This window comes from Colletotrichum destructivum, chromosome 5 (genome assembly GCF_034447905.1).
Source record: "Colletotrichum destructivum chromosome 5, complete sequence".
Lineage (NCBI taxonomy): Eukaryota > Fungi > Ascomycota > Sordariomycetes > Glomerellales > Glomerellaceae > Colletotrichum > Colletotrichum destructivum.
In genome coordinates, this window is record NC_085900.1 from 4,964,396 (window position 1) to 4,986,727 (window position 22,332).

The following is a 22,332-nucleotide window of genomic DNA, read 5'->3' on the forward strand; positions in this document are numbered from 1 at the left end:
CTTGTGGGCAGGTTACGGACCCATTCCACACCATGAACCGCAAAGGTCCCCTGAAGAAGGGGGCTAACTCGCCCTGTTCAGCAGGGGGACTTGGGGGCCGGCCGGCCGACCAGATCCTGGTGCCTGTCATCCAGTGTCAAACAGGATGATGGATGCAACCAAGCAACCATCAATGTCACGTCAGACAAGCTGATACGCGGTTCGCCAACGCTGAAGACATGCTCGTCGGTCCAATGCTTCCGACAAAATCTTCCGAGCGCGACCAAGACCTGACGGATATGGATGGCTGGGGGCTTTGCCGGGCGTTCTACCGCTTCTAGAGCCTCCCCTCCCTCATCTCCCTCCTGGAGAGAAACGATGGCAGTTTTTGATATTATGTGCGCTCCAGTGCTACTACGTTTCTCCGATGGGAAATGAAGACTGGACCATGTGAGATTATCCCCCAAAGGCTCTTTTGTTCCGAGACCAAAGCTTGGCAAAGAGACTGGACTGACTGGACGTGATCCAAGATTGGTTAAAATTCAACGGCTTGTTTGATTGCTCAATCACCCCGCACTTTCAATCTTCTCAGCAATCCAATTGAAGGTGCTGTCCTGTCGGTAGCCGGTGTGGCCGCCGCGACAAAGGGTCGAATCTCCGAAATGCTGCTGCAAGGAACCAAAAATGTTCGAGGCTTTTCAGACCCCTTGTCACCGGTTGTTTTAATGTTTTAATGCCCGCCCCTCCCGTGCGTTTCATGCACCAAGTGTCCACGATGGGCGCTCTGGTTTTGGCTATTTTGGTCTCATCCGTTTACATCATAATCATACCCGGTCTCTCAGCAAGTCACGCGTTGCCGAGGAATAACTGCTTGAGCGAGTGGAGATCTGCTTCAAAACTGGACTGCCTGGGCAGCAGACATCAACAACCTGCAAGCACACCGCTCAGTTCTCAACAGAGACTGATGCATTGGACGGGCTCGCCAGCCCCAGCTAGCCCCCCCCATATGCCTGCTCCAAGTAGCGCAAGGGCAGATGTCGACTGCGTGCCAGGCCATTCAAACGAATGGTTCGACCAAAGTTGCACTCGATGCGGAGTGCAGATGGCCAAGCAAACGATGCCGCGCACACCACTGGAGACTGGTCCCGGGGGCCGTCCCTCGGTATTACTGGACAACGCCCAAAGGGATGGATTAGGAGGTTAGCCGGCCCGTCTTTGTGTGCATTGCTGACTACCACCCCCCACCCCCCCCTGCGCAGGTACTTCTTATGACACTCTCTTAAGCTCTTAAGCTCTCCTTACTCAGATACTGTAGGATACAACCCGGCCTAGGGGAGACCTTCAACCTCCTTTGTGCGACCGTTGCCACACACGCCGGAGAGGAATCCGAGGCTTCCTTGATCGACTGGTGTCAAGCGTGCATACTGCACATGCATCGTGTTCGATCAACTGCCTGCAGCCTGCAGTAGCCATCGTAGCCAATATCATTCCCATGGCCAGCTCAGGTATCCCATCCTCCAACCGCCTAAGCCATCTCAAGACTCGCCCCCCCCCCCCCCCCCCCCCCCCCCTTACAACCGACTCCCAAGGAGAAGCACATTGACCTGGACACTGAACATCGGCTAGAGCTCACTCGCTGCAGTCAATCGCCTTTAGGGTATCATCCTTGATTTGGCATCGGCACGTCGGGCGGCACACGGCTAGTCAACAGTGTGGCCCGGTCGAAGGATGGACAATGCCCTGTTCAGCCAATCTTGCCAATATTATCCGTTATTACTATGGTCACCCTGGACGACCGTTGAACAAGAGAACCAATATTGCAGCGGTGACCCCCTCCACCCTCATCCCCTCCGGAGTTCCCTGGTTTTTCATCCGGCTTCCAAGGCAGAGAGATGTCAAGCACTGACTGTAAGGCAGTGATCCCGTTTTTCCCATCCCTTCCAAAATTCAGAGCGCAGGCATCATGGCAGTCGCTTCGCTCACCGGAACCCCATCAGGCACACCATCTTCATCAATAGACTCGTGTAATGACCTGCTTTCCATCACTTATGCGGGTTCGAGGCCATTCTGCCGGCCCTTGTCGGACAATTTTTCACTGCAGGCTGTGGTACGCCAGATCTTCCTGGCCGAGTGACCCAACGGCTTATTCCCCCCCCATCTTCGTCAAAATCCCGGCAATGGGACCTCGGAGATTTAGATGTTTCGTTTCAATCATGGTTTGGTTCGCTTGAGCCAATAAACAACAATTCAAAACCCTTGGTAGCGTTTTCCCCAAGGGTCGCCGTAGCTAATGCTATGCTGGGACGGTATGCGCAAAGGGATCCGCCCGCTTCCCACTCCCCAAGTGACCGTTGCATTTATTTGCTGCGGTTCGGTGAGCCGCAGTTACATCGTGCTTGGAGGCAGCTGATGGCCCAAGACACACCGCTATAATACCAATAATGTCAAGAGTCATTGTGTTATAGTTGAGCGACGGGCGTTACTGATACTAGTCTCTTTTCCATGGAATTTGACGGGGAAATCATGTCCGAGTTGACAGGGGGAAAGATGCAGGTTCCGCCCCATTACGATTCAATTCTGTCATGCAAAGTTGCACAAACCCGTCTCGCGTCGTCACATTGGGGAGGAGGTTCCGAGGAGGTGTATAGTCTTGTTATTATGTGAGAAGCCATGATGTGACAATGTGCGTGGCCAAACCCCGTCGCCGCCCCGAGGCGTAGCCGTGGCACGCGGCATCCCTTTTCAGATCCCAAGCCAAAACGGGAGCTCGAGATTGCGAAAAGACACCGGGACAAGCAGTCTCGCCGATCAAATTTGTCGTAGTCAACCCGGGAAGAAGGGCCATGTCGCCGAGGAAGGAAAAACACGGCCAATGCGAGTTGCTCCCTTCGCCCGTTCGCCCGTTTGCCCCTTTAGGCCCCTTGGCAAAAGCAGACGTCTTTCGTCACTTGACAGCCGAACCATCACGGATGTGTTTGTGTTGCCTTGCATGAGCCTGCATCAAACTGTCGCCTCGGTGGCATGATACATCGATTCACTTTAGATAGGATTGCCCTGGTGTGTGCCTGCGTGTGCCGATGTACCCCCATTGTACTCTCGCCCAACCGTGTTTGTATTCGTTCCGAGATGCAGTCAGCTTCGAGCCCCCGCCTAGGCCTTCTGGTCTTGCCTGGGAGAGGGAGGGGGGGGCGGGTGTTGAATACCGTCGGTTGAACGGTTCAGGAAGTGCTACACCCCCGGAAGTGAGTGGTAGGTGAATGTGACACCACCCCTCCCCTCCGAACTCTTCCTTTAATTGTGACGTTGGCGGTACGGCGGGGACCAGGACAGACGGATGGCGGCGGCGGCGGCGGCAGAGTGACCAAACGGAAGTGGCGTGTCAGGGCAGCCGGGCGAGGGATTTGAGAAGTGAGGGCCCATCACGGTGGAAAAGAAACATATGGCGTCTGCGGGCACTTGGAGGTGCAGTTCGCCGTGCTTCGATGGACCTTTTCTAGTTGGAGAGGAAGAATTCGGGCAAGAAAGGGGGTACTTGTTGCAGGTATCCCGTGACGAAACGATCTTGGTCAAGTTCCATGATGTCGAGAGACATAGTTTCTGGTAAGAACCGCTAAAGCTTATCGAGACGGGGAGGGCCGGGGTTTCCGCGGCGCTGATGGGCGCCGGCTCGGTGGTTTCTGTCAGGAATCAAATACTTTTCTTCGGTTTCCTGTGCTTTTGGAGGGAGGGGGGGGGCCTGGGTCTGTCTGGTTCTTTGGTCGAGTGGTGTTTTCGGTACCGTGGGACGGCGGAAGCTTACCGCGTTGTTTTTTCTGTGGTTGTTCATGCCGCCGCCGGCTGCGGCGGCGGGGCGGTCGGTCTTGTGGTCGGGAGGGCGGTGCCGGGCGTCTTCGTTTCTTGGGTACGGGGGGGATGGGAGAGTTTGAGGGGATGGAGTGAGGAGTTTCTGGTTGATAGTGTTTAGACGAGGGACGCGGATTTTTTATATGAATGTGTGGCATGTCCCGGTTTTCTGGTGATTTTTTTTCTTGGAGTTGGGTATTCACACTGAACTCCAGGCGTTCTTGTTCAGGGACTCGTGTTCGACAACTACGACTTGATGACCGAATCGGCCATGTTTCGAAGACTGGTACCACGTTCGGAGTGTCTGATGCAGAAGAATCGCCTGCAACATCGAAATCTCCATTCAAGAATGCCACGGTCGATAGGTTGTTCGACAGGCTGAGGTAGACGAAAAGCAATACTCGAACGAGAATACCGGAAGAGAACGGAGACGATAACCGCCGACGGACGATCACGGCCAGACACTGAGTGCCACGGAGATACTGTACAGATCAACGGGGCAAGAAAACAAATAATCAGGTTACGAAGAGAGAGGGAGAAGCCGGAATAGGGTTCTGGATTGACAAAGGAGAGCTCACGAATATCCTTTGGGGTTCGACTGTCTTGAGTCCGCAACCGCAGCTACCTCCCACGGTTCTTCGAGCAACACGACGGAACCGGACGCAGGCCCTTCATACGAACAGTCTGCAAACATGGATTAAAGCAAATAACCTTTCGAACGGACGCCCGTATGCATCTTCTGCTACGACATATCGCTCGTCTCGAACGAGTGCGGGAGGGATCTCGATGTTCCGGGGGTTGCCGTGCGTGATCATCTTGTTTCCGTTGCGTGCGTTTCGATGCGGAGCCGGTCTTCCGACGATAATCTCGAAACATCCCTCCCGATACAGGACCATCTCGCTTTCGGCTACAAACTTCCGCTTTTATTTTCCAAGAGCCGAGGGCGTCGTTGCCTAGTGCCCGAGAGAAAGGCCTGCTGGTGGGAGGTCGTGCCCCGACCTCGTGATGGTGTACGTAGGAACCGGAGGTCAATCCATGGACGGGAACCAAGCAACGCTTCCGCGAGGATGTACGTTGGGGGTTACTTTTACTCAATTTTTCATTTCATCTGTCTATTTGAACCCTCCAGCTGACGTTTCTTCTCGTACTCGGGGTATTTACTCGAACCCTGACGATACGACGTTCCCACGGCCGACTTCTTGACGAACCCATTTACAAGACGAGCACTTGACCATCTTTCACTAACTTCGACATGGTTAGAAAGCGGTAGGTTATACCTTGCACCCTGATGTACCAGCTGCTCAGTTCGCAGATATTTACCATCTTACTGCCTGTTGTTACGAGCTGCCCCCCCCCCCCCCCCTTCTTTCACTCGGCCGGTCAAGTTCTTTGAAATGCCGGGTTCAAGTATCCAGAAGCGAGGGAATAGGAGCACAACGAAGAAGAGATTAGTGAAAAGAGAAGAAATATTCATTGAGTCTAGGGCTAGCAAGACATCAACAATGCCAGTGTTGTGGTCGATGGGCTGCCAGTTCCAGATCCGTTGGAGACCCGAGATGGGTGCCACAGCATGGCTTGAATGAGGCTCCTTGGCGTGGTGCACCAAGTTGTCATCCCCTCGCTTAGGCTTTGACTGTTGTTCCTTCAAGCGATGAACACAGCTTCATGGTCGACAACTCCAGTACCCAAAAAGATTTTATGCTCAAGGGATAATTCCCGCCAGGCAATGGCAACTACGGGCCGATTTGGAACTGTTGTCGAACAGTTCCTAGGAGCCGCCTGTTACAACCGTAATGGCGGGGCCAATAACCCTTGCTCTGGTGCATCCTTGTGATCTTCATCAACTGGCATCACTAGTTGAGGAGAACAGAATCAGCCCGAATCTTGGAAGTCTGTTACAATTGAATTTCTCAAAACTCTCAGCTTTTGATGCTATTGCTTGTTTTGTACCGCAAAGTAAGAAGAGAAGGTGTCGAAAAGGTAAACTCACTAGAGCTATCTGTGCTGCGCTTTCTCTACTCTGTTCTGCTCCTATAATGTGTTTGAGGATGTAATGAAAGCTCTTCTGCAATTACCTCAACACAAATATGCTGTGAGTCAATCATGTGCTTCCATAGTTTATTTATGCTTATCCATCCCTCAGTCACAAAGTCACACTTATCCACTGCGCACTCAAAGCGTGGCTTGGTCCTGTCTTCTTCAGCGTTAGGTTTCGCTTCTTTGTTGCAAAAAAGACACCAGGGCATCACTGCCAGTGACAGAAAAGGACAATACGAGAGATTTTTGCCTGAAATGAATGTCTCCAGGTGAGAATGCATTACCGAGAGCCTCAGGATTCTGTCCAATGTCTCTAACACATTCATATTTGTGGCCTTGAGAGATCTCAACACAGCCCACTCAGCTTTGTCAATCATCTTGTTCCAAAGCTTTTTTGGCAACGGTGAGTGTGTCCGGAAGTAATTGTTGATCATGATAGTGTCGACAAAGTCTCGCTGTAAGTTTGGTGCTATGTCCAAGAGAAAGGTCGGGCACCAAGTTGTCTAGTAAGTCGGCCGTTCCACGGTGGAAATGCTTGCTCAAAACTTTTCGGACCGAGTCATTAATGGTAAACAAGCCCTCACTCTCTTGAGCGAAAACTAGATCTGTCCAACCAATACTAGCAAGTCTGACTAGCTGACGACGAGGCGGAAAATAATCGCGTTTCTGTGTCGGTGCCCGGTCTATACGAGGGAAAAGAAAAGAGTCGTAACTGTGAGAGATGCTAGGTGTATAGCAAGATATGGAAGAACCAATAAAGTCTACAAGTTGCCCTTGTATGAGTGTCGCCTTGCGAAAGTCGACTTCGTCCACGACGCCTCTGGAGTCTTCGACGGCCACATAACTTGTCCAACGGCTTGCGATGCCGTAATTGATGCCGAGAGTAACCGCGTTCTTCAGCTCTTGATGAGAGCTTGATTTGAAAGCTGGATCAGTGTTAAGAGGAGGGAATGCCGGGTTCGACCGGGCTGCGCCATCCAAAATGGCTCCCCAGATGCTGACCAGGCGGGAGGGAGCAGAGCCTGCTTCATGCCAAGCTACCTGTCTCGACTCTTGATATGCGGTGCGACATCATCGACCAGTGAGGATGTGCTGTTGTGAGGTCTCCGCGTCAAAGTGAGGGGGTAGGTGCACATGGCTAGCGACGGAGTTATCAATATTCCCTTCCTTATAGCTTAATGGACGGACGAGTTGCAGCGTCGACTTATGAGAATATTTAATGGAAATTCGCACGAGCGCTGCCTATCCTTGAAGGGCTCTGCGCATCTTTGTCTTCACTTGAGCTATTTGGGCTGCCACTTGGTCGTTGATATATCCTTTTATGGTTTCCGCCATATTCTCCTTGAGCCAGCTCTCCATAGATTCTTTCATTTTGTCTCCCATGTTGTCCTTCATCCAGTCCTCCATCTCATCACAAATGTCTGGCATCTGTTTCCCAAGCTTCTCGCACTCGTCATCAAGCTCGCCAGTGTGGATGAGCAGAGACTCAATAGTCTCTTCGGATTCGACCTGACGATTCTCCAAATCGTAGCAGTTTTCCTCCAGCTCGTCATGTCGTCCCTCGAGCTCTTTGTTGCGCCGCTGAAGTCCCTCGATATCCGCTTGCAGCTGTTCGATTTGTTGGCGTTGCCGTTCGAGCAGGAACCTCAACCTGCTTTCAGAGTAGTCCGGATCTACAAGCTGAGACGACGACATTTTTGCTGGACGTTGGGCGTTTCTTGTAGACGCCGACGTTGTGCAACCGGTGGCACGCGAGTATTTCTTCTTGTAGGTTGGATGTAGGTCAGTGTCTTCGCTCCCGCAGTGTAGCACGCGCTTCGTAGCTTTCGAAACACTGTGCTGCCATTCGGTGTCGTTGTACCCTGGCGGGGCACAGTCGCCGCTGGGACTTTCGGCGGAGATGGCTGTGGCATCTGAACTGGCCTTCGGCTGCTGTCCGTCTCCCGGGCATTTATCATACCGCGGTGGTGACTCTTGGTAGCGTGGGGGAGTATCAAAGGGAACGGTGGTCGCGTACGAGTCGGTCGTGGCCGGTGTGGAAGATCTTTTGCGGTCCTTTTCCGGCAGAGGACTTTTGTGGTATTCGGGTATAAACACAATGCCACCTTTCCCATGATACAGCCTGCGCAGATCCACCATGCGCTCATACGCCTGGCGCTGGGCTGCCGTCAGAGTTGGAAACTGCCGAACAGCCTGGGCCAAACTTTGAAACTTCATCTTCGGTAAGGCGTTGGGCGGAATGTATAAGGAAAACGACGAAGCGGTCGCGAGCAAGGTGGCAGAGCTAAAGGTACGCCGCGTCAGGCTGTCAGAGGCCTCATCGATAGTGAAACCGGTCGGCACAACGAGCTGGGCATGGATGCCGCTGTGCAGCTGAAACTGGAGGCGGGTTACGAAGCGAATGCCGCCCAGTTGCTGACGAACCTGTTCGAGGAAAGGCGGGCTTCGATCGCTCGTGTCGCTCGTGTCGCAAGTCGTATTGCGCAGCAAAGCGATACGGTCAGGTGTGATCTGCAGATAAATGATGGTTTTGGCCGAAGCGCTGTCGGTGATGGAGACACTAAGACGGAAGAGAACTGATGATGAGGACTTGGACATGGCGTCAAGTTTCAAGGGCTGGTCAACAAATACGGGCTGCCGTCCATCTTGGTCTTCACGCACCGCAAAGACCGTGTGGACAACGCGCACGTCCTTGCCTGACGACATGTTGTATTCGCTTTTGTTCAACCTTCTAGATGTGCACGTAGAGGACGTAGCGAGTAGGCACCAGGATAAATGATACTTACTGTGGTCATGGCGTTGTCCCTTTCCTCCCTATCGCCGGGAGTCCGTCGCAAGCTTATCGTAGACAGAACGGGTTCCGGCGTGATCCCGACCCTACTCGGGGTGCATTGGGGGCTCTTGCGCGAGCAGTAGAATGACCGGAGCGACGGGTGACAGATCCAAGCAGGACACCGTGAAGGTGACGGGTTTGGATGAGTCCCGACGGGATTCCAGTCCTACTCGCACAAGGAGTCGGGCAAGCAGCCAGGAGCAGTTGAATGGTCGGGTCGACGAGGGACAGGTCTGTTCGGTGTGAGCGCGGGCGCGCGCAAGACACGAGGGCAGAGAGGGAGGGAAGCCACGACGCTGAAGTGGATGTTGAAGATAGAGATGAGGGTGGAGAACGAAATCAAGAGTTGAGGAGCTAAGATTAACGGGGGCTGGTGGGCGGGTTCGGCAGAACATTATTGCGTGTCTGGGATCCACCGGAAGGAGCATGCGGGACTTGACGCTTTGGGGAATATACCTGGCATATTGCATATTCGAGTCGCGGGCTTAGAACAACACGGGTTCTAGTCTGGATAAAAGATATAGGCATCAAGGCCATCTCATCTTGTCCTGTTCCCTGTTGTACCAAAGGTAGGTAAATTAAGAAGACAAACTACTAAACTTGTGGGCAATAGATCAGACCAAAATAACAAAGACTGCTGGCTGCCAAGCTGTGGCCTGAGATAAAGACTGCACCTCAACTTCTAGTCACGCCAGCCAAGTTCTCCAAGTAAATATCGACAATCTGACAGCAAGCCGACAATCTTGACGTATCACATGAGGCTTCGTGGCGGGGGCGTGTCATGGGCAGTCTCTCAGAGAAAATATGGCGGTAGACAGGCCTGAACTGATCAGAACAGGGGGCGGGGGACATCATTAACCAGTAGGATTTCAAGGGATGACATAGGCAGCAAAACCTCTGGCTTATGGTGAGGGGTTAACGTGCACAATTAGCTGCAGAGCTATTAGAATGCTTTTCTTAAAGCTCAGGTGGCAGCTTGCTACTATCAGCAGGCATAGTATCGACCAGAAGCAGGGTAATAATGATGAAAGGCGCTTGTAAGTCGCGGGGTCTCATTGTGACTCCTTCTTGATGCAAGATACAATTGCGACAGGTAGTCAGCGAAGTCACGGGAAATTCATTCTAATGAATGAACAGAATAATGAGTAGCAATGCCGGCTTGTGATGATAAACTTAACGGCCGTCTGTCAAGTTGCCAAGTTGCTAAATCAGCCGTGGCTGCAGTTGGTCTGCTCTTGCATGTTCCCGCAGACATGTGAACCCAAAGTTGACACGCGTGATGGATGTTGGTTCTTCCTAGCTTTTTTGGACTTCGACTTTGGAGCTGAGTGGCCTCAAGTGTATTCTGATGGAAGTGGACAGGTCGCCATTGGCAGACCGTAGTTCCCTTTCATGACCAAGTGTTTTTACCCTCATGTCAAGCCCTCGACCTCAGCAGCCTTTCCAACAAACAGAACGCCAGGTGTTACAGGAAAACACACTCACACAGCTCTGAACTACCAATCATTTTTCAGCTGCTTCTGATTCCGTCCTCACGTCATTCATTTGCCAAGGCGAGATGATAGACAGTGGCGGTGGAAGCTGTTCAGCTTCAAGCCACAATTTCTGGGCATTAAGTAACAGTTGACACCCGATCATGGCTTCCATAGACGCAAGCATCAAACAAGGTTTCTTGGGTGAGTTCTTGGAAGGCAGAGATTTTCTTGGTTCCAATGAAGTGTAGCCTGGGCAATTGGATGTGCGGACAGTGAGACCTCGTTGCACACATCATAAGAAGTCCCGTGGAACCCGTATCAGTGTCGATCATCCACTTTGCCAATCTTCGCCCACATAGTTACAAACATACACTGGAACGTCGCAGAAACACCATGTCTTATGAGATTTACACCGGAGTCTGGACCGATTGGAGCCGCGGCTCGGTCCAGGGCGCAACCATCACCCTCACTGCCCGTGACGGCGGTCTTCTGCTCGCCTTCATCGCCATATTCGTTACCTTTATCGCTACTCGCACGTGGCGGATCGTCGTCTTTACCGCCCACCAGATCTTGGCGTCTGGTGGCAAACACGACGGGCTGTACTACCAACGGCAGTTTATCCTGCGGAACGTTTCCACTCCGATGGCCGCGGCCTGGCTCTTCGTCCAGCAGTCGTGGTACTGGCGTCGTTTTGCGAATCGATCACTCGTCAGGACTATCCCTTGGGCTCTTGGCGGGCTAGTCTATGTCGGCCTCTTTGCTGTCGCGGCCATCTTCTCGTCAAACATCTCGACAGGCGCATCTGAGTTCCGGCTCCTGAAAGCTACCAACTGCGGCATTTTCACTCCTGCCGACAGAGATGCTTTCCAGGGCAAGGAGCTCTTCGATAATCAAGTTTCCTCGATATACAGCCGACAATGCTACTCAGACCCCTCGTCAACTGCCTGCAAAAGTCTACCGGTGCCGTCCATCCGCTGGACGAACCAGTCTGTTGACTGTCCTTTTGCAGACGCAGTTTGCCTTGGGCAGAGGGGGTTCAAAATGCAAAGTGAAATGATCAGCTCACACACTCATCTCGGCATTAACGCACCAGAGCATGATCGCATCTTCTACTCGAGGGAGACGGTCTGCGCACCCCTCGTCACCCAGCCCGGTTTCTCTCAATTCATCAACGGAAGCGAGGCTACAGCATTTGGATGGCCTAACAATGTTCTGATCAAATATCTGTACGGACCCCGAAACGGCCAGAGCTATACGCACATTTACAACACATACGGCCAATCCATGCAGATAGGATATAACACGTGGGCTTACTACGCGCTGGCCGCAAGAAACAACTCTGTTTGGACACCAGCAGAGGCATTGGCAGTGGAACACAAAGACCTCACGCTGATCCTGATCGCCCCCAACTCCATCTTCCACATGGAGCCCAACGACGACCCCGTCTTCGGCGCAAACGTCCGCGTGGTTGCCGATGGCCTTGTCACTTACCTCCCAGACCGCTTCGTCAGCCCCATCGCGTGCGCGGACGGACACCAGATCTGCAACCCAATGAACGACCGATGCACGTCGTTCCTGGGCAGCGCCGAGCTATCGGAAGCTGCTAGGAGCGCGAGGCTGGCACTCAACCCGACGCAAGTCGCGACGCTGGCGCGGATCGGGCCGGGTATCTACACCTCAACCTTTTACAACTTGGTGTGGACCCGGACACAGAGCTTCCTGCGAGCCCAGGAGCTCGTGGCCGGGCTGTCGCAGCTGTCTCTGCCGTCCAACCAGTGGCAGATCGAGATGGGGTCCCTCATGGCTGACGCCCTTGCCAGTCTGCAGCACGAGACGCTCGAGTATGTCACCGGGCCAGCGGCGCCCGTCCAGGGCACGATGCTCCAGCCCTGGGACACGTTGCCCAACTCTTCCTCAGTGGCCGCGGACGACATCAGAGCTCCAATGAGAGACCTGTGCGGGTCTCAGAGGGTAAGGGACACACGGGGCACTCTTAATTTCTCGGTTGTAGGACTTAGCGTTTTGCTGGGCGTAGGCTCGGCCTTCATCATCCTCTCTTTCTTCTTGGAGTTCTTGACGCGGTTCTTCCAGCAAAAGACTGGCTGGGGGACGCTCAAGGCCAAGAGGTGGGAGCGAGATGAGAGTTTGCAAGTCATGCGTATGCTCTATGAGCTGAGAGATGCTGGGATGTGGAAAGGAACTACGGAGTCGTTTCCTACTACGGAGACGAAGGACAATTTTGAATTTGACGAGGACTACTTGGGCTGACGGTACGATTCGTGTAATACGACTCTTCGTCTAGGTATATCAACAATGATAATTGGGAATAAAGCGATTCGCTGCTGTCCATGCCCTCCAGCCCTCGATCCCTGTCTTGCTGCCTCTCCACATTGTCACTGTTAGTTTTTGTGTGCTCCTCCATGATGCCACAGTTCTTCTAGTGCAACATCACAAATACTTCTCCGCCGTTTCCCACCATGTCCAAACACCCGAAGCAACCGCCGTCGTCGCCCATGCTCCTCCCATGCTGCCATCCAGACCGGATCCCATGAACACGAATGTGAAATCCCTCGTCGAGCTCATCGTGGTCGCAATTACAGCGACGACCTCATTGCCGTCACCGGCGAAGCCTTTGCCGCGCTTCTTTGGGGCGCCTCGGGACTTTGACCGGAATGGCGGTCCCATCCTCACCAACTTCCATCCGGACGCCCAACCCGCGACCATTCTCACCTCATTTCCGTGGGATGGCCGCCACTGGAACATCTCCATGGACCCATTGATCTCGATCTGAAACGCCACCGCGCTACGCTCCCTGCCCCCGAAACCGATGAGGGTATGCATGTACACTCTGGTCTTTTCCCCTCGGTCGTCCAGCGCGTTGTGAAGAGTGATGAGCGTGTGGGATTTCCGCGTGGGGCACAGCTCTTCCTCGACGGTAGCCACGACCTCCGTCACAACAACTCTGAGTCCTATGGGAACGAACTCGGTCTTGTAGAATGTCCGCATGAATCTGGGGGTGTCGGAAGTGCATACACGGAGGAGGGGATGGTCGACTGATGGGCCGAGGTTGTAGTTTCTTCGACAGTCTTCCAGCCTGTAGCCCCTGATAACTCCTGAAAGCGAGGACTCTGACGTGGACGGTGTAGAGGATGAGACTGGTATCGACGAGGGTCCCAGTGATGGATCGGGTGATGGTGGCTGTCTTGGTGCCTCTGACGAGGGCCGAGTCTCATCTTCAGAGACTTCATGACCCGGGTACGGCGGAGGGGGGTCCCAGTACCCGTCACGATCCCTCATTGCGTCCATCTTGTTCTTTCACCGCTGTCGGTTGGTTCCGATGTCGAGTACTTGCAAGTAGGTTTAGCGAAGTTTGGAACGTAGATCTTGGCATGGTAGGTTGTCACAGTCTGCGAATACAACGAATGAGTCAACAAATGGAACGAGCGATGCGATGCGATGCGGGGCCAGTTGAGCTTCTTTTAATACCCCCTGAGCCGGCGAGACCGGGCCCCCTGCATGGATGAAGTGAGTGAGTGATCCATACAGATGGATGGCCTCGTTTCCGGCTGTCTGGTTTCCCTGTGCCGCAGCCTTCCTTTCTGTTCCGGTGTTTGGGCGGTTAACTGCCACCGGGCGATGCGCCAAGTTGTGTTTGTCTAGAAATGGTCGTTGACTATGCCGGATTCGGCGCTCAGGACCCTGGTTCGGGAACCTCAGCCATAGGGCCAGACTCTGCAACACTGCTACATGTGACTAGCCCAGCCGTCCGTAGGGTAGGTCCAGACCCTCTGGCATGACTTTTGGAGTTGGGTAGCTGTGGCGAGGAGTGATGGATGGGTTGGGGGATGCGGAACGCCAGAACGGGAGGGGATCGGGAAGCCCGACACGCGCTGTTTGCACTGCCGACGGTTTTCGAGTTTTTTGCTCTATTTTTCATTACATATTGTATACCCATCTAAGATGTTTCATCCAGTTCCATTTCTATGATAAATCGATTGTCCAGGCCTTCATGGCCAAAGGGTTGTCTCAAAACCGACAGAGTCCCTCCGATCCCACGTGATGTCATCAAGCGTTGTACGGCAGTGTCATTAGACATCCTAGATGAAGTAACGGTCGACTTCACGTTTGCCGTGTGCAGAGTTCCATCTTCAAGCCTCTGGGGTATGCTATGGCTTGTCACACCTTTCCGGGCTGCCAAAAGCTCTTGACGTATTTGTGTTGCCTCGTGCCTTAACAAACCATGTCTGTGGATGTGCCGGTCACAGCTACGTCTGCTACACACGGCAACCAGAGTCTGACCAAAATGCTCATTCATGAATAAGATAGATTAACCTAAGAATTTTCCGCTTGTGAAATAACTACTCAAACATTGTCTAAGAGCGCAAGGTGTCTGTCACATGCCATTCAGGCACGCAAAGTCGAGTTTGACGGGACCAGCGTGCTGTTGGAAGTGTATTGAAGCACCCACGTCCCCGTATCGTAAATGTCCCAGTCTTCCTTCTTCTCCGGGTTTCCATTCAACTTCAGAGCCTTAACGTTCCAGACGTACGTCCCCGCCGGGACGAACGTCTTGTTGGCATCGGAGCCGTCCCAGTACCACGAGTTTCCAGGGCCCCACGGATCGGCCGACGAGCTCTGGTAAGGCGTCATGATGACTTTCCCGGAGTCGGCGTCAATCACGCTGATGCTCATATTCCTGGTTTGCATAAAGAGGAAAACCTCGACTCCGGGGTAGACGTTATCGGGGAATGACGCGGGCACATCAGCGGTCAGGTTGAGTGTGCAGGTATACAGCCGCCCTGCCTCTGCCCTGTATGGCTTGGAGTCGGTGAGGTTGTAGAACGACAGGTACGAATCCGCCCGGTTAATGCTCCTCAGGGTCGTGAGAGGCGCTCCGAAACCGGTATACGGCAACGAGAGCTTGTTGACATCGGTCGACCCATCTGCCTCGATGGCCACGTAGCCGCCAAAGTACGACAAGCGGGTAAGGGCGTCGGGCAGAGCAGGCTCCTTGACGACGGAGACCGAAATGGTGGCCAAATTGCCGGGCTCGACGCTGACGGTGGAGGGAGAGATGCTGACGTCGGCGTACACGGGATACGCCTCTGCCTTCGTCAGGTTGTACCAGTCTGCCTTCTCAAGAACGTATCCCGAACTAGCCCCGACGTGGCTCAGCTTGTAGGTGATGGCGCTCGTGCCAGTGTTCTTGATGCTGAAGGTGAGCTCTTTGGGACGGTTGGTTGTGTCATTGAAGGACAGGGAGGAAGTGCTGAGCAGAGTTGTTGAGTGAACGGCGCTCCATGCGTCCACCAGACCACCGCCCTGCTGGAACGTCGGCGCCAGGAAATCTTCCGTCTTGCCCTTCGAGTCGTTCCACTTGATGGGACGAGCAGTGGTTGCTATGACGGTCTGGATCTCGACAGGCGAATAGTCCGGGTGCTGCTGCTTGACGAGCGCACCAACGCCGGCAGCGAACGGTGTTGCCATACTAGTGCCTAGCGTCATCTTGTTAGAACTCGAGCCGAATTTCACCTCCACGTCTTCACTTACCGCCGACGACACCCCATCCTCCGAGCTTCTCCGGAAACGTGCTCAAGATGTTGCCTCCCGGAGCAAGAAAGAGGGGCATGGAGGCACCCCGGAGCGAGGGGCCCCAGCTAGTGAAGCTCGAGCTGAGGAGACCAGATCGGTTGTTCGCCTTGTATGTGAGGTCCTCGTTGGCAACAGAGACGTCATGGGCAATATAGACCTCAACGGAGCCATGCTCCTCCTTTGCCTTTATTATCTGGCTGGCTGTTGCAAAGTCGATCGCCGCAGTGCCCTTGAGATCAGGGTCCCGGGTTACTTCCATGAAGAGGGGACCTTCGGAGACGGTGAAGTTGCTTCTGCTGTAGTACAGTGCATACGGTATGTCGAACTCGTTGGTGAGGGAGATGGTGGTGCCGTTCGGGGCTTTCCAACACTGGTCGTACTGGGAGAGGAAGATGACATTGGTTAGATCTGCCGGGAGGCTCGACTTATCCGGGAGTAGCTGGCAGTCGTCGGAAATCGGGGTGTTCGACGTCCACACGGTGAGCTTGTTGTTGGGAGGGAAGTTGAATGGCGTGCCGGGGGTGAAGCGAATGGGACCGGCGTCGCCTCCAGCAGTCCAGTTGCCCTCCCAGGTGTAGTAGGGAGTAACGGAGTTGTCGGCAGACCCAACAGAGGTGATGGCGTCGGCGGCGCCGGGGCTGAGGCCGGTGAAGATTCCGGGACCGCCGTTGCCGCTTGGCAGGAAGACGGAGGTTCCGTTCTCAAACAGACGCGTGGCGACAACAGACCATGGATCTGGATAGGTCTCTTCAGTCTGGGGCTCGTTCGCCTTTTCATAGACATCAACATACCTTCGGGAAACGCAAGTTTACCGCCGTACGAGCAGGTGATGACATCGACCCCTCTGTCCGCCGCCGCGAGAAAACCGTTGATGAGCGCGTCAACCGTGGCGCCCTGACCATTGCATGTATCGATGCGATAAATCTCGTAGGTTGCGTCGGGTGCCACGCCGATGACGCCGTACTTGGCTTCAGCACCCTTGGCGCCGACAATGCCCAAGACGTGGGTGCCGTGGACCGTACAGTTGTCTCCTACTTCGTTGCCACCGTCGGTAATATCGAGGGTGTATGCGATGTTGGTCTTGCTCAGGCCCAGGGCGTTGACGTCAAAGCCGCTGTCGATGACGGCAACACGAATACCGGAGCCCGTCGTGTTTGCGGCATGCAACTTGGAAACGCCGGTGTCGACATGCGTGGACAGAGAGTCGACAACGGCCCCGTCTCTGGTGTGGAGAGAGGACAGGTGAGACAAGTCACGCTTATATTCTGCAAAGCCGCGGCCGGTACGCTCACCGTCCGTGATGCCGGGCACTTTGAATCTGTTCATCGCCGGCTCCGTTACGGTGACCGGCCATGCCTTCAAGACCCCATCGATGGACTGCACAGTCGTCAACACTGACTTTTGGCTCACTCCATCTTTATTGCAGTGGACGTTGAGCGAGGCTCCTTGAAAAAGCGGGTGGTTGAAGTAGTATCGTTGAGACGTCGTACAATCCAGACCGGCATCAGCCAGAGAGACCTGTGCCAGGTCCATCAAGGCCTCGGCGGTCTGTTGTCATAGATTGTTAGCTAGCCCTGGGCCAGAATGATGCATCATCCCTCTCACCAATGCAACAGACCCGTCGAACTCGACGACCAAGCCTTCATTGAATGCGGCAGCAGCCAACCATGGGAGGCAAGCCACCGAGGCAGCTTGCTTAAAGAGTGACTTCATGATAACCTCCAACCTCTCGTATGAAAGAGTGTGAGCCGAGAACTGCCTCAATCATCTCAGGCCGGGATAATGGGGATCACCATCAAGAAGGAGTACTTATTGGGGGCTATGGACACTGACACTGACTCGGGCTCGCATCCCAAGCCCCTTGGCCCTTTAGGTGGTGGACACTGGGCCAGGGTGCCAGGTTCGGGCTGTGAAGGCCTTCATCTAACGAGTTGATTGTCTGTAATTACCGAAGGCTCCGTACGAGACTTAGGCTTTGTGCTGTTAGCCCCTGCATGCTCTTCCAAGAAGTAGATCTTGCATCGCATTTCTCGTATGACGGTTTGGAATTCAGCTGCAGCATATCTTTCCGCAACCCTTTATACGATTAAGCGCTATTAAACTTTCGACCTATTTCGAACTTCCCGATCAAGGTATTTTAGCTCTCACACATTGCCGCATTAGTTCCGAATTGAGTTCAAACTACTGGACTGGCGCAGTGTCACCAAGACACAATGGTGCGATGGTGGTTTTTGACCCCGGCGATGGCGGGCCGCAGACGAATGCTGCTGGTAATTGAGTACTCGACTCAGTTCAAACGAAGGGCCCGACAAGCTGTCTTGCTGGTAAAAAGAGACCCCTTTTTTCAATCAGGGCTTGTCATGAGTCTCTACTCGACTTTAACGTTCCATGATGGTCCGTCAAATAATTGTCGTCCTGCTAGCTATTGGCCAACGGCATTGTAGTCCCGCACAGAAGGATAAGATTACTTGCCTTCGGTCTTGATGGCTTGTCATTTACGTAACTTCCTTCAGGACAGGTGCAACAACCCGATGAATACTAGCATTCCATGTGCACGCATAGAAACTTCGCTCCACATTTGTGACGGGAAGTCTAATCAACCGGAGGTTCGTATGGTCGGCTCGGATAGTTGGAGGAATGATTTCATGCCGAGCTTTCTCGACTGGGGTTATAAAGCGACCCGAGACCGAGAAGGTGTTGAAGGGTGTTGAAGCACGAGACCACCTCAACTACTTCTTGCTGTCAACTTGCAACCGAACTAATCATTCGTAATACGATCGGTCCTCTATACTCTTTTCGAACCCGAACTCCAGAATCGACGGCGGGGCCAACAACTTACCATTGCTCCATGCGCCACGACTACTACATGGAATCAGCAGACCAGGCTAGATGCGAAATTCGCGGTTTGAAACACGTCGAACATTGCAACGAGCAGTTGAAAGACAAAAGTTACAGTGCGCCCGACTACTCATGCGGCGGGAAATACAAACGCAGGCTTAACGCAGAGCAATCACTCATCTCTAGTCTCTACCAACAGCCCATTTGGCTGCATCCTTGAGCCAGGAGAGTATCATCTCAGTCCCTTTGTACACGTTCCTCGCCATCAAGCCGTTCTGCGGGTCTCTGTCTGGACCGGCATCGTTGAACACCTCGACCAACCGGGTGTGGCCCTTTCCCACCTCCAGAATGGACCCTCCAACAAGCGAATCTTGCTCGACACACTGCAACATGGCCTCTGCCACCTCTTGAGGAGTGACCCAGCCGTCTTGACTTGCGTCCAAGTTGATGAGTTTCTCAGGGTTCTCGGTCCAGAGCGGCGTACGGACGACGCCCGGCGCCACCGCGTTGACTCGGATCCCGTCAGTCGCTTCCAGCCGGGCCAGACTCCGCACAAAACCAGTGATGGCGAATTTGGAGGCCGCATAAAGTGGAGCGTTGAAGTTCGGCACCTGGCCCGCGACGGATGAGATGTGGACGATCCTCTTTGGGTTTTCGGGGGAGGCTTTGATCACAGAGGGGACGACGGCATTGTCGGCCGTCTTCGGGTGCAGCCAGTGAGAAATGGCCAACTGCGTCGAGCGGATCGGGTGCGTGATGTTGATGTCGAGCAGAGCGTACCGCCCGCCGTCCAGAGTGTCTTTGCTCTCGGCCGATCCCGGCGGATGCCAGAAGTTCGACCAGTGCGGCTCATACACGCCAGCCCCGGGACAGAAGATGTCGAATCCCCCAAACTCGGCGATGGCGGTGTTGAACATGCGGGAAAGCGCCGGCCACGAGGTTACGTCTGTCTCGGCGAAGACGGCACGGGGCTTGCTGTCGGCGTCTCGGTGTTTGGAGACAAGAGCCTCTGCTTCGGGCCTCAGAGATATGTCGGCAATAAGGACATTGCAGCCACGGGCGAGAAGAATCTCGGCAAAGCAGAGGTTAATGCCTAGTAGTGGTCAGTCTGTTGAACCTTTGCACTTGGAGCCATTTCCATTGTCGGGGGGCTGTCGAACCTGATCCAGCACCAGTGATAATGGCAGTTTTGCCAGATACGCTGAAAGACGTCTGAGTCTTCTTAGGGTTCTCCGACATTGTGCTGTTGACCTGCAAGCTCGATCCCAGTGACGAGAGTTTCGGTTTTTGCGGCACGGGCTACACAATGAGGTGTTGGTATGTTGATATGACTTCAAGCTTGTTGCTCTGGGTCTACGGCTTCCTGACTACCGAGTGTGCGGGGTTGACAGTCGGTTGTTCTGCCAGCTCCTGTAGACCTGCTGCAATGATGACAAGGCAAAATTGTTAATCATCAGCCAGCATTCACGGGTCCGATTGTCGGCCGCAACGCCCCAGTCCACCAACTGCGACGAGCCACTGGTACACGCAGGCTGGGTGAATCGCAGTCATGTGCCATTTCTTCCTGTGTCGACGGCGCTGCGGTTACCCCGCAGACGGCGCTTGGAGTTGCCTGTTCCAAAGAACAGTCTTGAAAATGAAATATTTGTGTAAACAACCTCTTCAGTGATAAACTTTCCACGGCAACGTGGTTGACAAGGGTGCGTAGAAAGCTTGAGGGTGTAGACTCTTTGATGGGGTGCTGCATCTGAATGCAGTGATACGTGATTGTCGTCGCGAAATCGTCGAGAATTTCTCGCTCGCGATCTGGATCGAGTAGTAAAGCCTCTTCTTATGTTTTACAAGCAAGAATTGCTGGGCCCTCAGGGGACCGTGGTTCCCGATGCTTCTTCACCAAAATGGAATGAAACATGAGTCAGACATCAAAAATCTTGTAAGCTTGGCGGGCTACTACCTTGGACTCCTCTCTGGCTGTTCCTATCCTACATACCATATGCTCTAAGTAACATATCCCACTTGCAGATCTAGAGGAGAGATTGATGTCTGGGTCGGAGAGACCATACTTTTTATTGTGTTTTTACTCTTTACTGACGGGCTGCCTTGAAAGGCCGAAGAGCTGGAAGATACCGAAGGGGGTTGAAAGTAGAAGTGCCGACAATCTGTCCGAGAGGCTGGATCTTCCAATAATCTTCTCGTGTTTCGTTAGTGCCATGACCTTTAACTGAACATTTTCAAGTCCTCATGACACGTCTGTCACCAAAACATTGGCCAAGTCTTTCACTGAATACCAGTCCAAGACTCAGAACCTTGCTGACAATGTCCATCCAACAGCCAGCACCCGAACTGCGGCATAGCAGATAAACGCCAAGACATAGGAGACACCGGAGAAGATAATCAGCCCCTCCCAGTTTTGACCCCCTTTGTTCGATTCCAAAATTGCTCCAGCAACCGGTAGACTGCTCAGCGTGCCAAAACTGGCCATCATCATGGCCGTTGACAGGAAGCGTCCATAATCTCTTGCATCGCAGAGTTGGCCGAGACACACCGGCACCAACCCCAAGTTACTGCCGCTGGCGAACCCGAAGATGGCAACAAAGGCAAGGAGCATGGACTGAGAGTTCCCCGAGGGCAGCCAGAGTCCGAAAACCGTGACGAAACACAAGGCAATGGTGATGAGAATGATGTTGAATCTCCCATACTTGTCGGCGGCAAGCCCGGGAAGGAAACGGCCCATGGCTGAGCCTGCGTTGAGGATGGAGAGAATGGTGTAGGAGTGGACGTTACTGCCCGGCAACGTGGCCGCATACGAAATGATGTAGGTGATGGGGACGAAAAGGCCCCATTCCATGAAAAACAGGCCCACGGCCGACAGCGCAAACTTCAGATCTCGAAAGACGGTGAGGTCGGGCCAGATGGACGCCGGCCCCTCCTTCTTGGGCAGCCGTGATCGGATGAAGAGGGTCGCAGGGACGGTGAGGCCGATGAGAATGAATCCCAAAATCCGGGCCGTGGGGCCGAAGCCGAGAGTCGGAAAGAGGTTCTGGAGGATGATGGGATAGACGATGCCGCCGACGGAACCGGCTGTCGTCGCGATGCCGGTGGCAAAACCTCGCCGTGAGTCGAAAAAGTGTGCGATGGCGCCGTAGGAGGGAAAATTGAGCAGAGCGCCGCCCAAACCGCCCAGAATAGAGTATGTGAGGAGGATTTGATAGTACTCTGCGGCTTCCAATCAGCCAAACCAGTCACCAATGAAACAAAGGGGTTCGACAGACCCTTGCACAGACTGAGGAGCAGAAGACTTGCCGACATGCAGAGGCCGCCAGCAACAACAAGCCCGCGAGGGCCGTACTGGTCGAAGAGGGGCCCGACTTGTATGCCGACGAAGTAGACTATGAAGAGGTAGAGGCTGAAGATCCAGCCATTCTCCGAAGACGAGTGGTCGGCGAGCTGGTTCTCGGAGAAGTAGGACTCGAAGACGGCAGCGGAATTGATGAGACCAAAAACAGAGAGCATGGCACAAAAGGACCCAAAGACGACCAGCCAGGCCTGCCAGCCGCCTTCGGGGAAGGTTAGTTCGCTGGGCCTTGATGCATCATGTTCTGCATAACTGTCTATGTCTCGATGTCTTGTCCAATCCGGCTCGGCGTCGTAGAGGCTCGTGGATGGCGCTGAGGACGTTGGTCCATGGACATTTCTTAACTGGATGGAAGATGTCTTGACAGCCGTCTGGGACAT

General features: G+C 53.8%; 6 protein-coding genes across 6 annotated transcripts; 1 reads left to right on the forward strand and 5 right to left on the reverse strand.

The window, feature by feature from the left end:
* Positions 1 to 7,067: 7,067 nt before the first annotated feature.
* CDEST_09059 (uncharacterized protein) lies at positions 7,068 to 9,011 on the reverse strand. The gene has a single exon (XM_062925218.1). It carries the CDS (start codon positions 8,563 to 8,565, stop codon positions 7,102 to 7,104), a length of 1,464 nt encoding a protein of 487 aa, XP_062781269.1. The 5' UTR covers positions 8,566 to 9,011; the 3' UTR covers positions 7,068 to 7,101.
* A 1,549-nt stretch (positions 9,012 to 10,560) lies between these two features.
* CDEST_09060 (uncharacterized protein) lies at positions 10,561 to 12,613 on the forward strand (the record flags this gene model as incomplete). Its single annotated transcript, XM_062925219.1, has 1 exon — positions 10,561 to 12,613. One exon carries the CDS (start codon positions 10,561 to 10,563, stop codon positions 12,433 to 12,435), a length of 1,875 nt encoding a protein of 624 aa, XP_062781270.1. The 3' UTR covers positions 12,436 to 12,613.
* A 1-nt stretch (position 12,614) lies between these two features.
* Positions 12,615 to 13,582, reverse strand: CDEST_09061 (uncharacterized protein). The gene has a single exon (XM_062925220.1). The coding sequence runs from the start codon at positions 13,471 to 13,473 to the stop codon at positions 12,616 to 12,618; it is 858 nt and encodes a 285-aa protein (XP_062781271.1). The 5' UTR covers positions 13,474 to 13,582; the 3' UTR covers position 12,615.
* An 898-nt stretch (positions 13,583 to 14,480) lies between these two features.
* Positions 14,481 to 17,529, reverse strand: CDEST_09062 (Putative peptidase S8/S53 domain, Fn3-like domain, peptidase S8, subtilisin, Asp-active). The gene is made up of 4 exons (XM_062925221.1): positions 17,365 to 17,529; positions 16,551 to 17,307; positions 15,718 to 16,494; positions 14,481 to 15,662 (listed from the first exon to the last, which is right to left on the reverse strand). The coding sequence occupies exons 1-4, from the start codon at positions 17,470 to 17,472 to the stop codon at positions 14,572 to 14,574; spliced, it is 2,733 nt and encodes a 910-aa protein (XP_062781272.1). The 5' UTR covers positions 17,473 to 17,529; the 3' UTR covers positions 14,481 to 14,571.
* Positions 17,530 to 18,087: 558 nt separating this feature from the next.
* On the reverse strand, positions 18,088 to 20,088 carry CDEST_09063 (Putative short-chain dehydrogenase/reductase SDR, EF-Hand 1, calcium-binding protein). Its single transcript, XM_062925222.1, has 2 exons — positions 19,758 to 20,088; positions 18,088 to 19,690 (listed from the first exon to the last, which is right to left on the reverse strand). The coding sequence occupies exons 1-2, from the start codon at positions 19,834 to 19,836 to the stop codon at positions 18,780 to 18,782; spliced, it is 990 nt and encodes a 329-aa protein (XP_062781273.1). The 5' UTR covers positions 19,837 to 20,088; the 3' UTR covers positions 18,088 to 18,779.
* An 808-nt stretch (positions 20,089 to 20,896) lies between these two features.
* CDEST_09064 (Putative major facilitator superfamily, diphthamide synthesis DPH1/DPH2, MFS transporter superfamily) lies at positions 20,897 to 22,332 on the reverse strand (the record flags this gene model as incomplete). Its single annotated transcript, XM_062925223.1, has 2 exons — positions 20,897 to 21,813; positions 21,870 to 22,332. 2 exons carry the CDS (start codon positions 22,330 to 22,332, stop codon positions 20,897 to 20,899), a joined length of 1,380 nt encoding a protein of 459 aa, XP_062781274.1.

Excerpts from the sequence above, each read along its gene's own strand:
- CDEST_09059 (XM_062925218.1), bottom strand. The coding sequence starts at position 8,565 with ATGTCGTCAGGCAAGGACGTGCGCGTTGTCCACACGGTCTTTGCGGTG.
- CDEST_09061 (XM_062925220.1), bottom strand. The coding sequence starts at position 13,473 with ATGGACGCAATGAGGGATCGTGACGGGTACTGGGACCCCCCTCCGCCG.
- CDEST_09062 (XM_062925221.1), bottom strand. The coding sequence starts at position 17,472 with ATGAAGTCACTCTTTAAGCAAGCTGCCTCGGTGGCTTGCCTCCCATGG. Across the intron at positions 16,495-16,550 it reads TAAACTTGCGTTTCCCGAAG|ATCCATGGTCTGTTGTCGCC; the intron begins GTATGTTGATGT and ends AGACCTATCCAG. Across the intron at positions 15,663-15,717 it reads AGGATGGGGTGTCGTCGGCG|GCACTAGTATGGCAACACCG; the intron begins GTAAGTGAAGAC and ends AGATGACGCTAG.
- CDEST_09063 (XM_062925222.1), bottom strand. The coding sequence starts at position 19,836 with ATGTCGGAGAACCCTAAGAAGACTCAGACGTCTTTCAGCGTATCTGGC. Across the intron at positions 19,691-19,757 it reads TATCACTGGTGCTGGATCAG|GCATTAACCTCTGCTTTGCC; the intron begins GTTCGACAGCCC and ends GACCACTACTAG.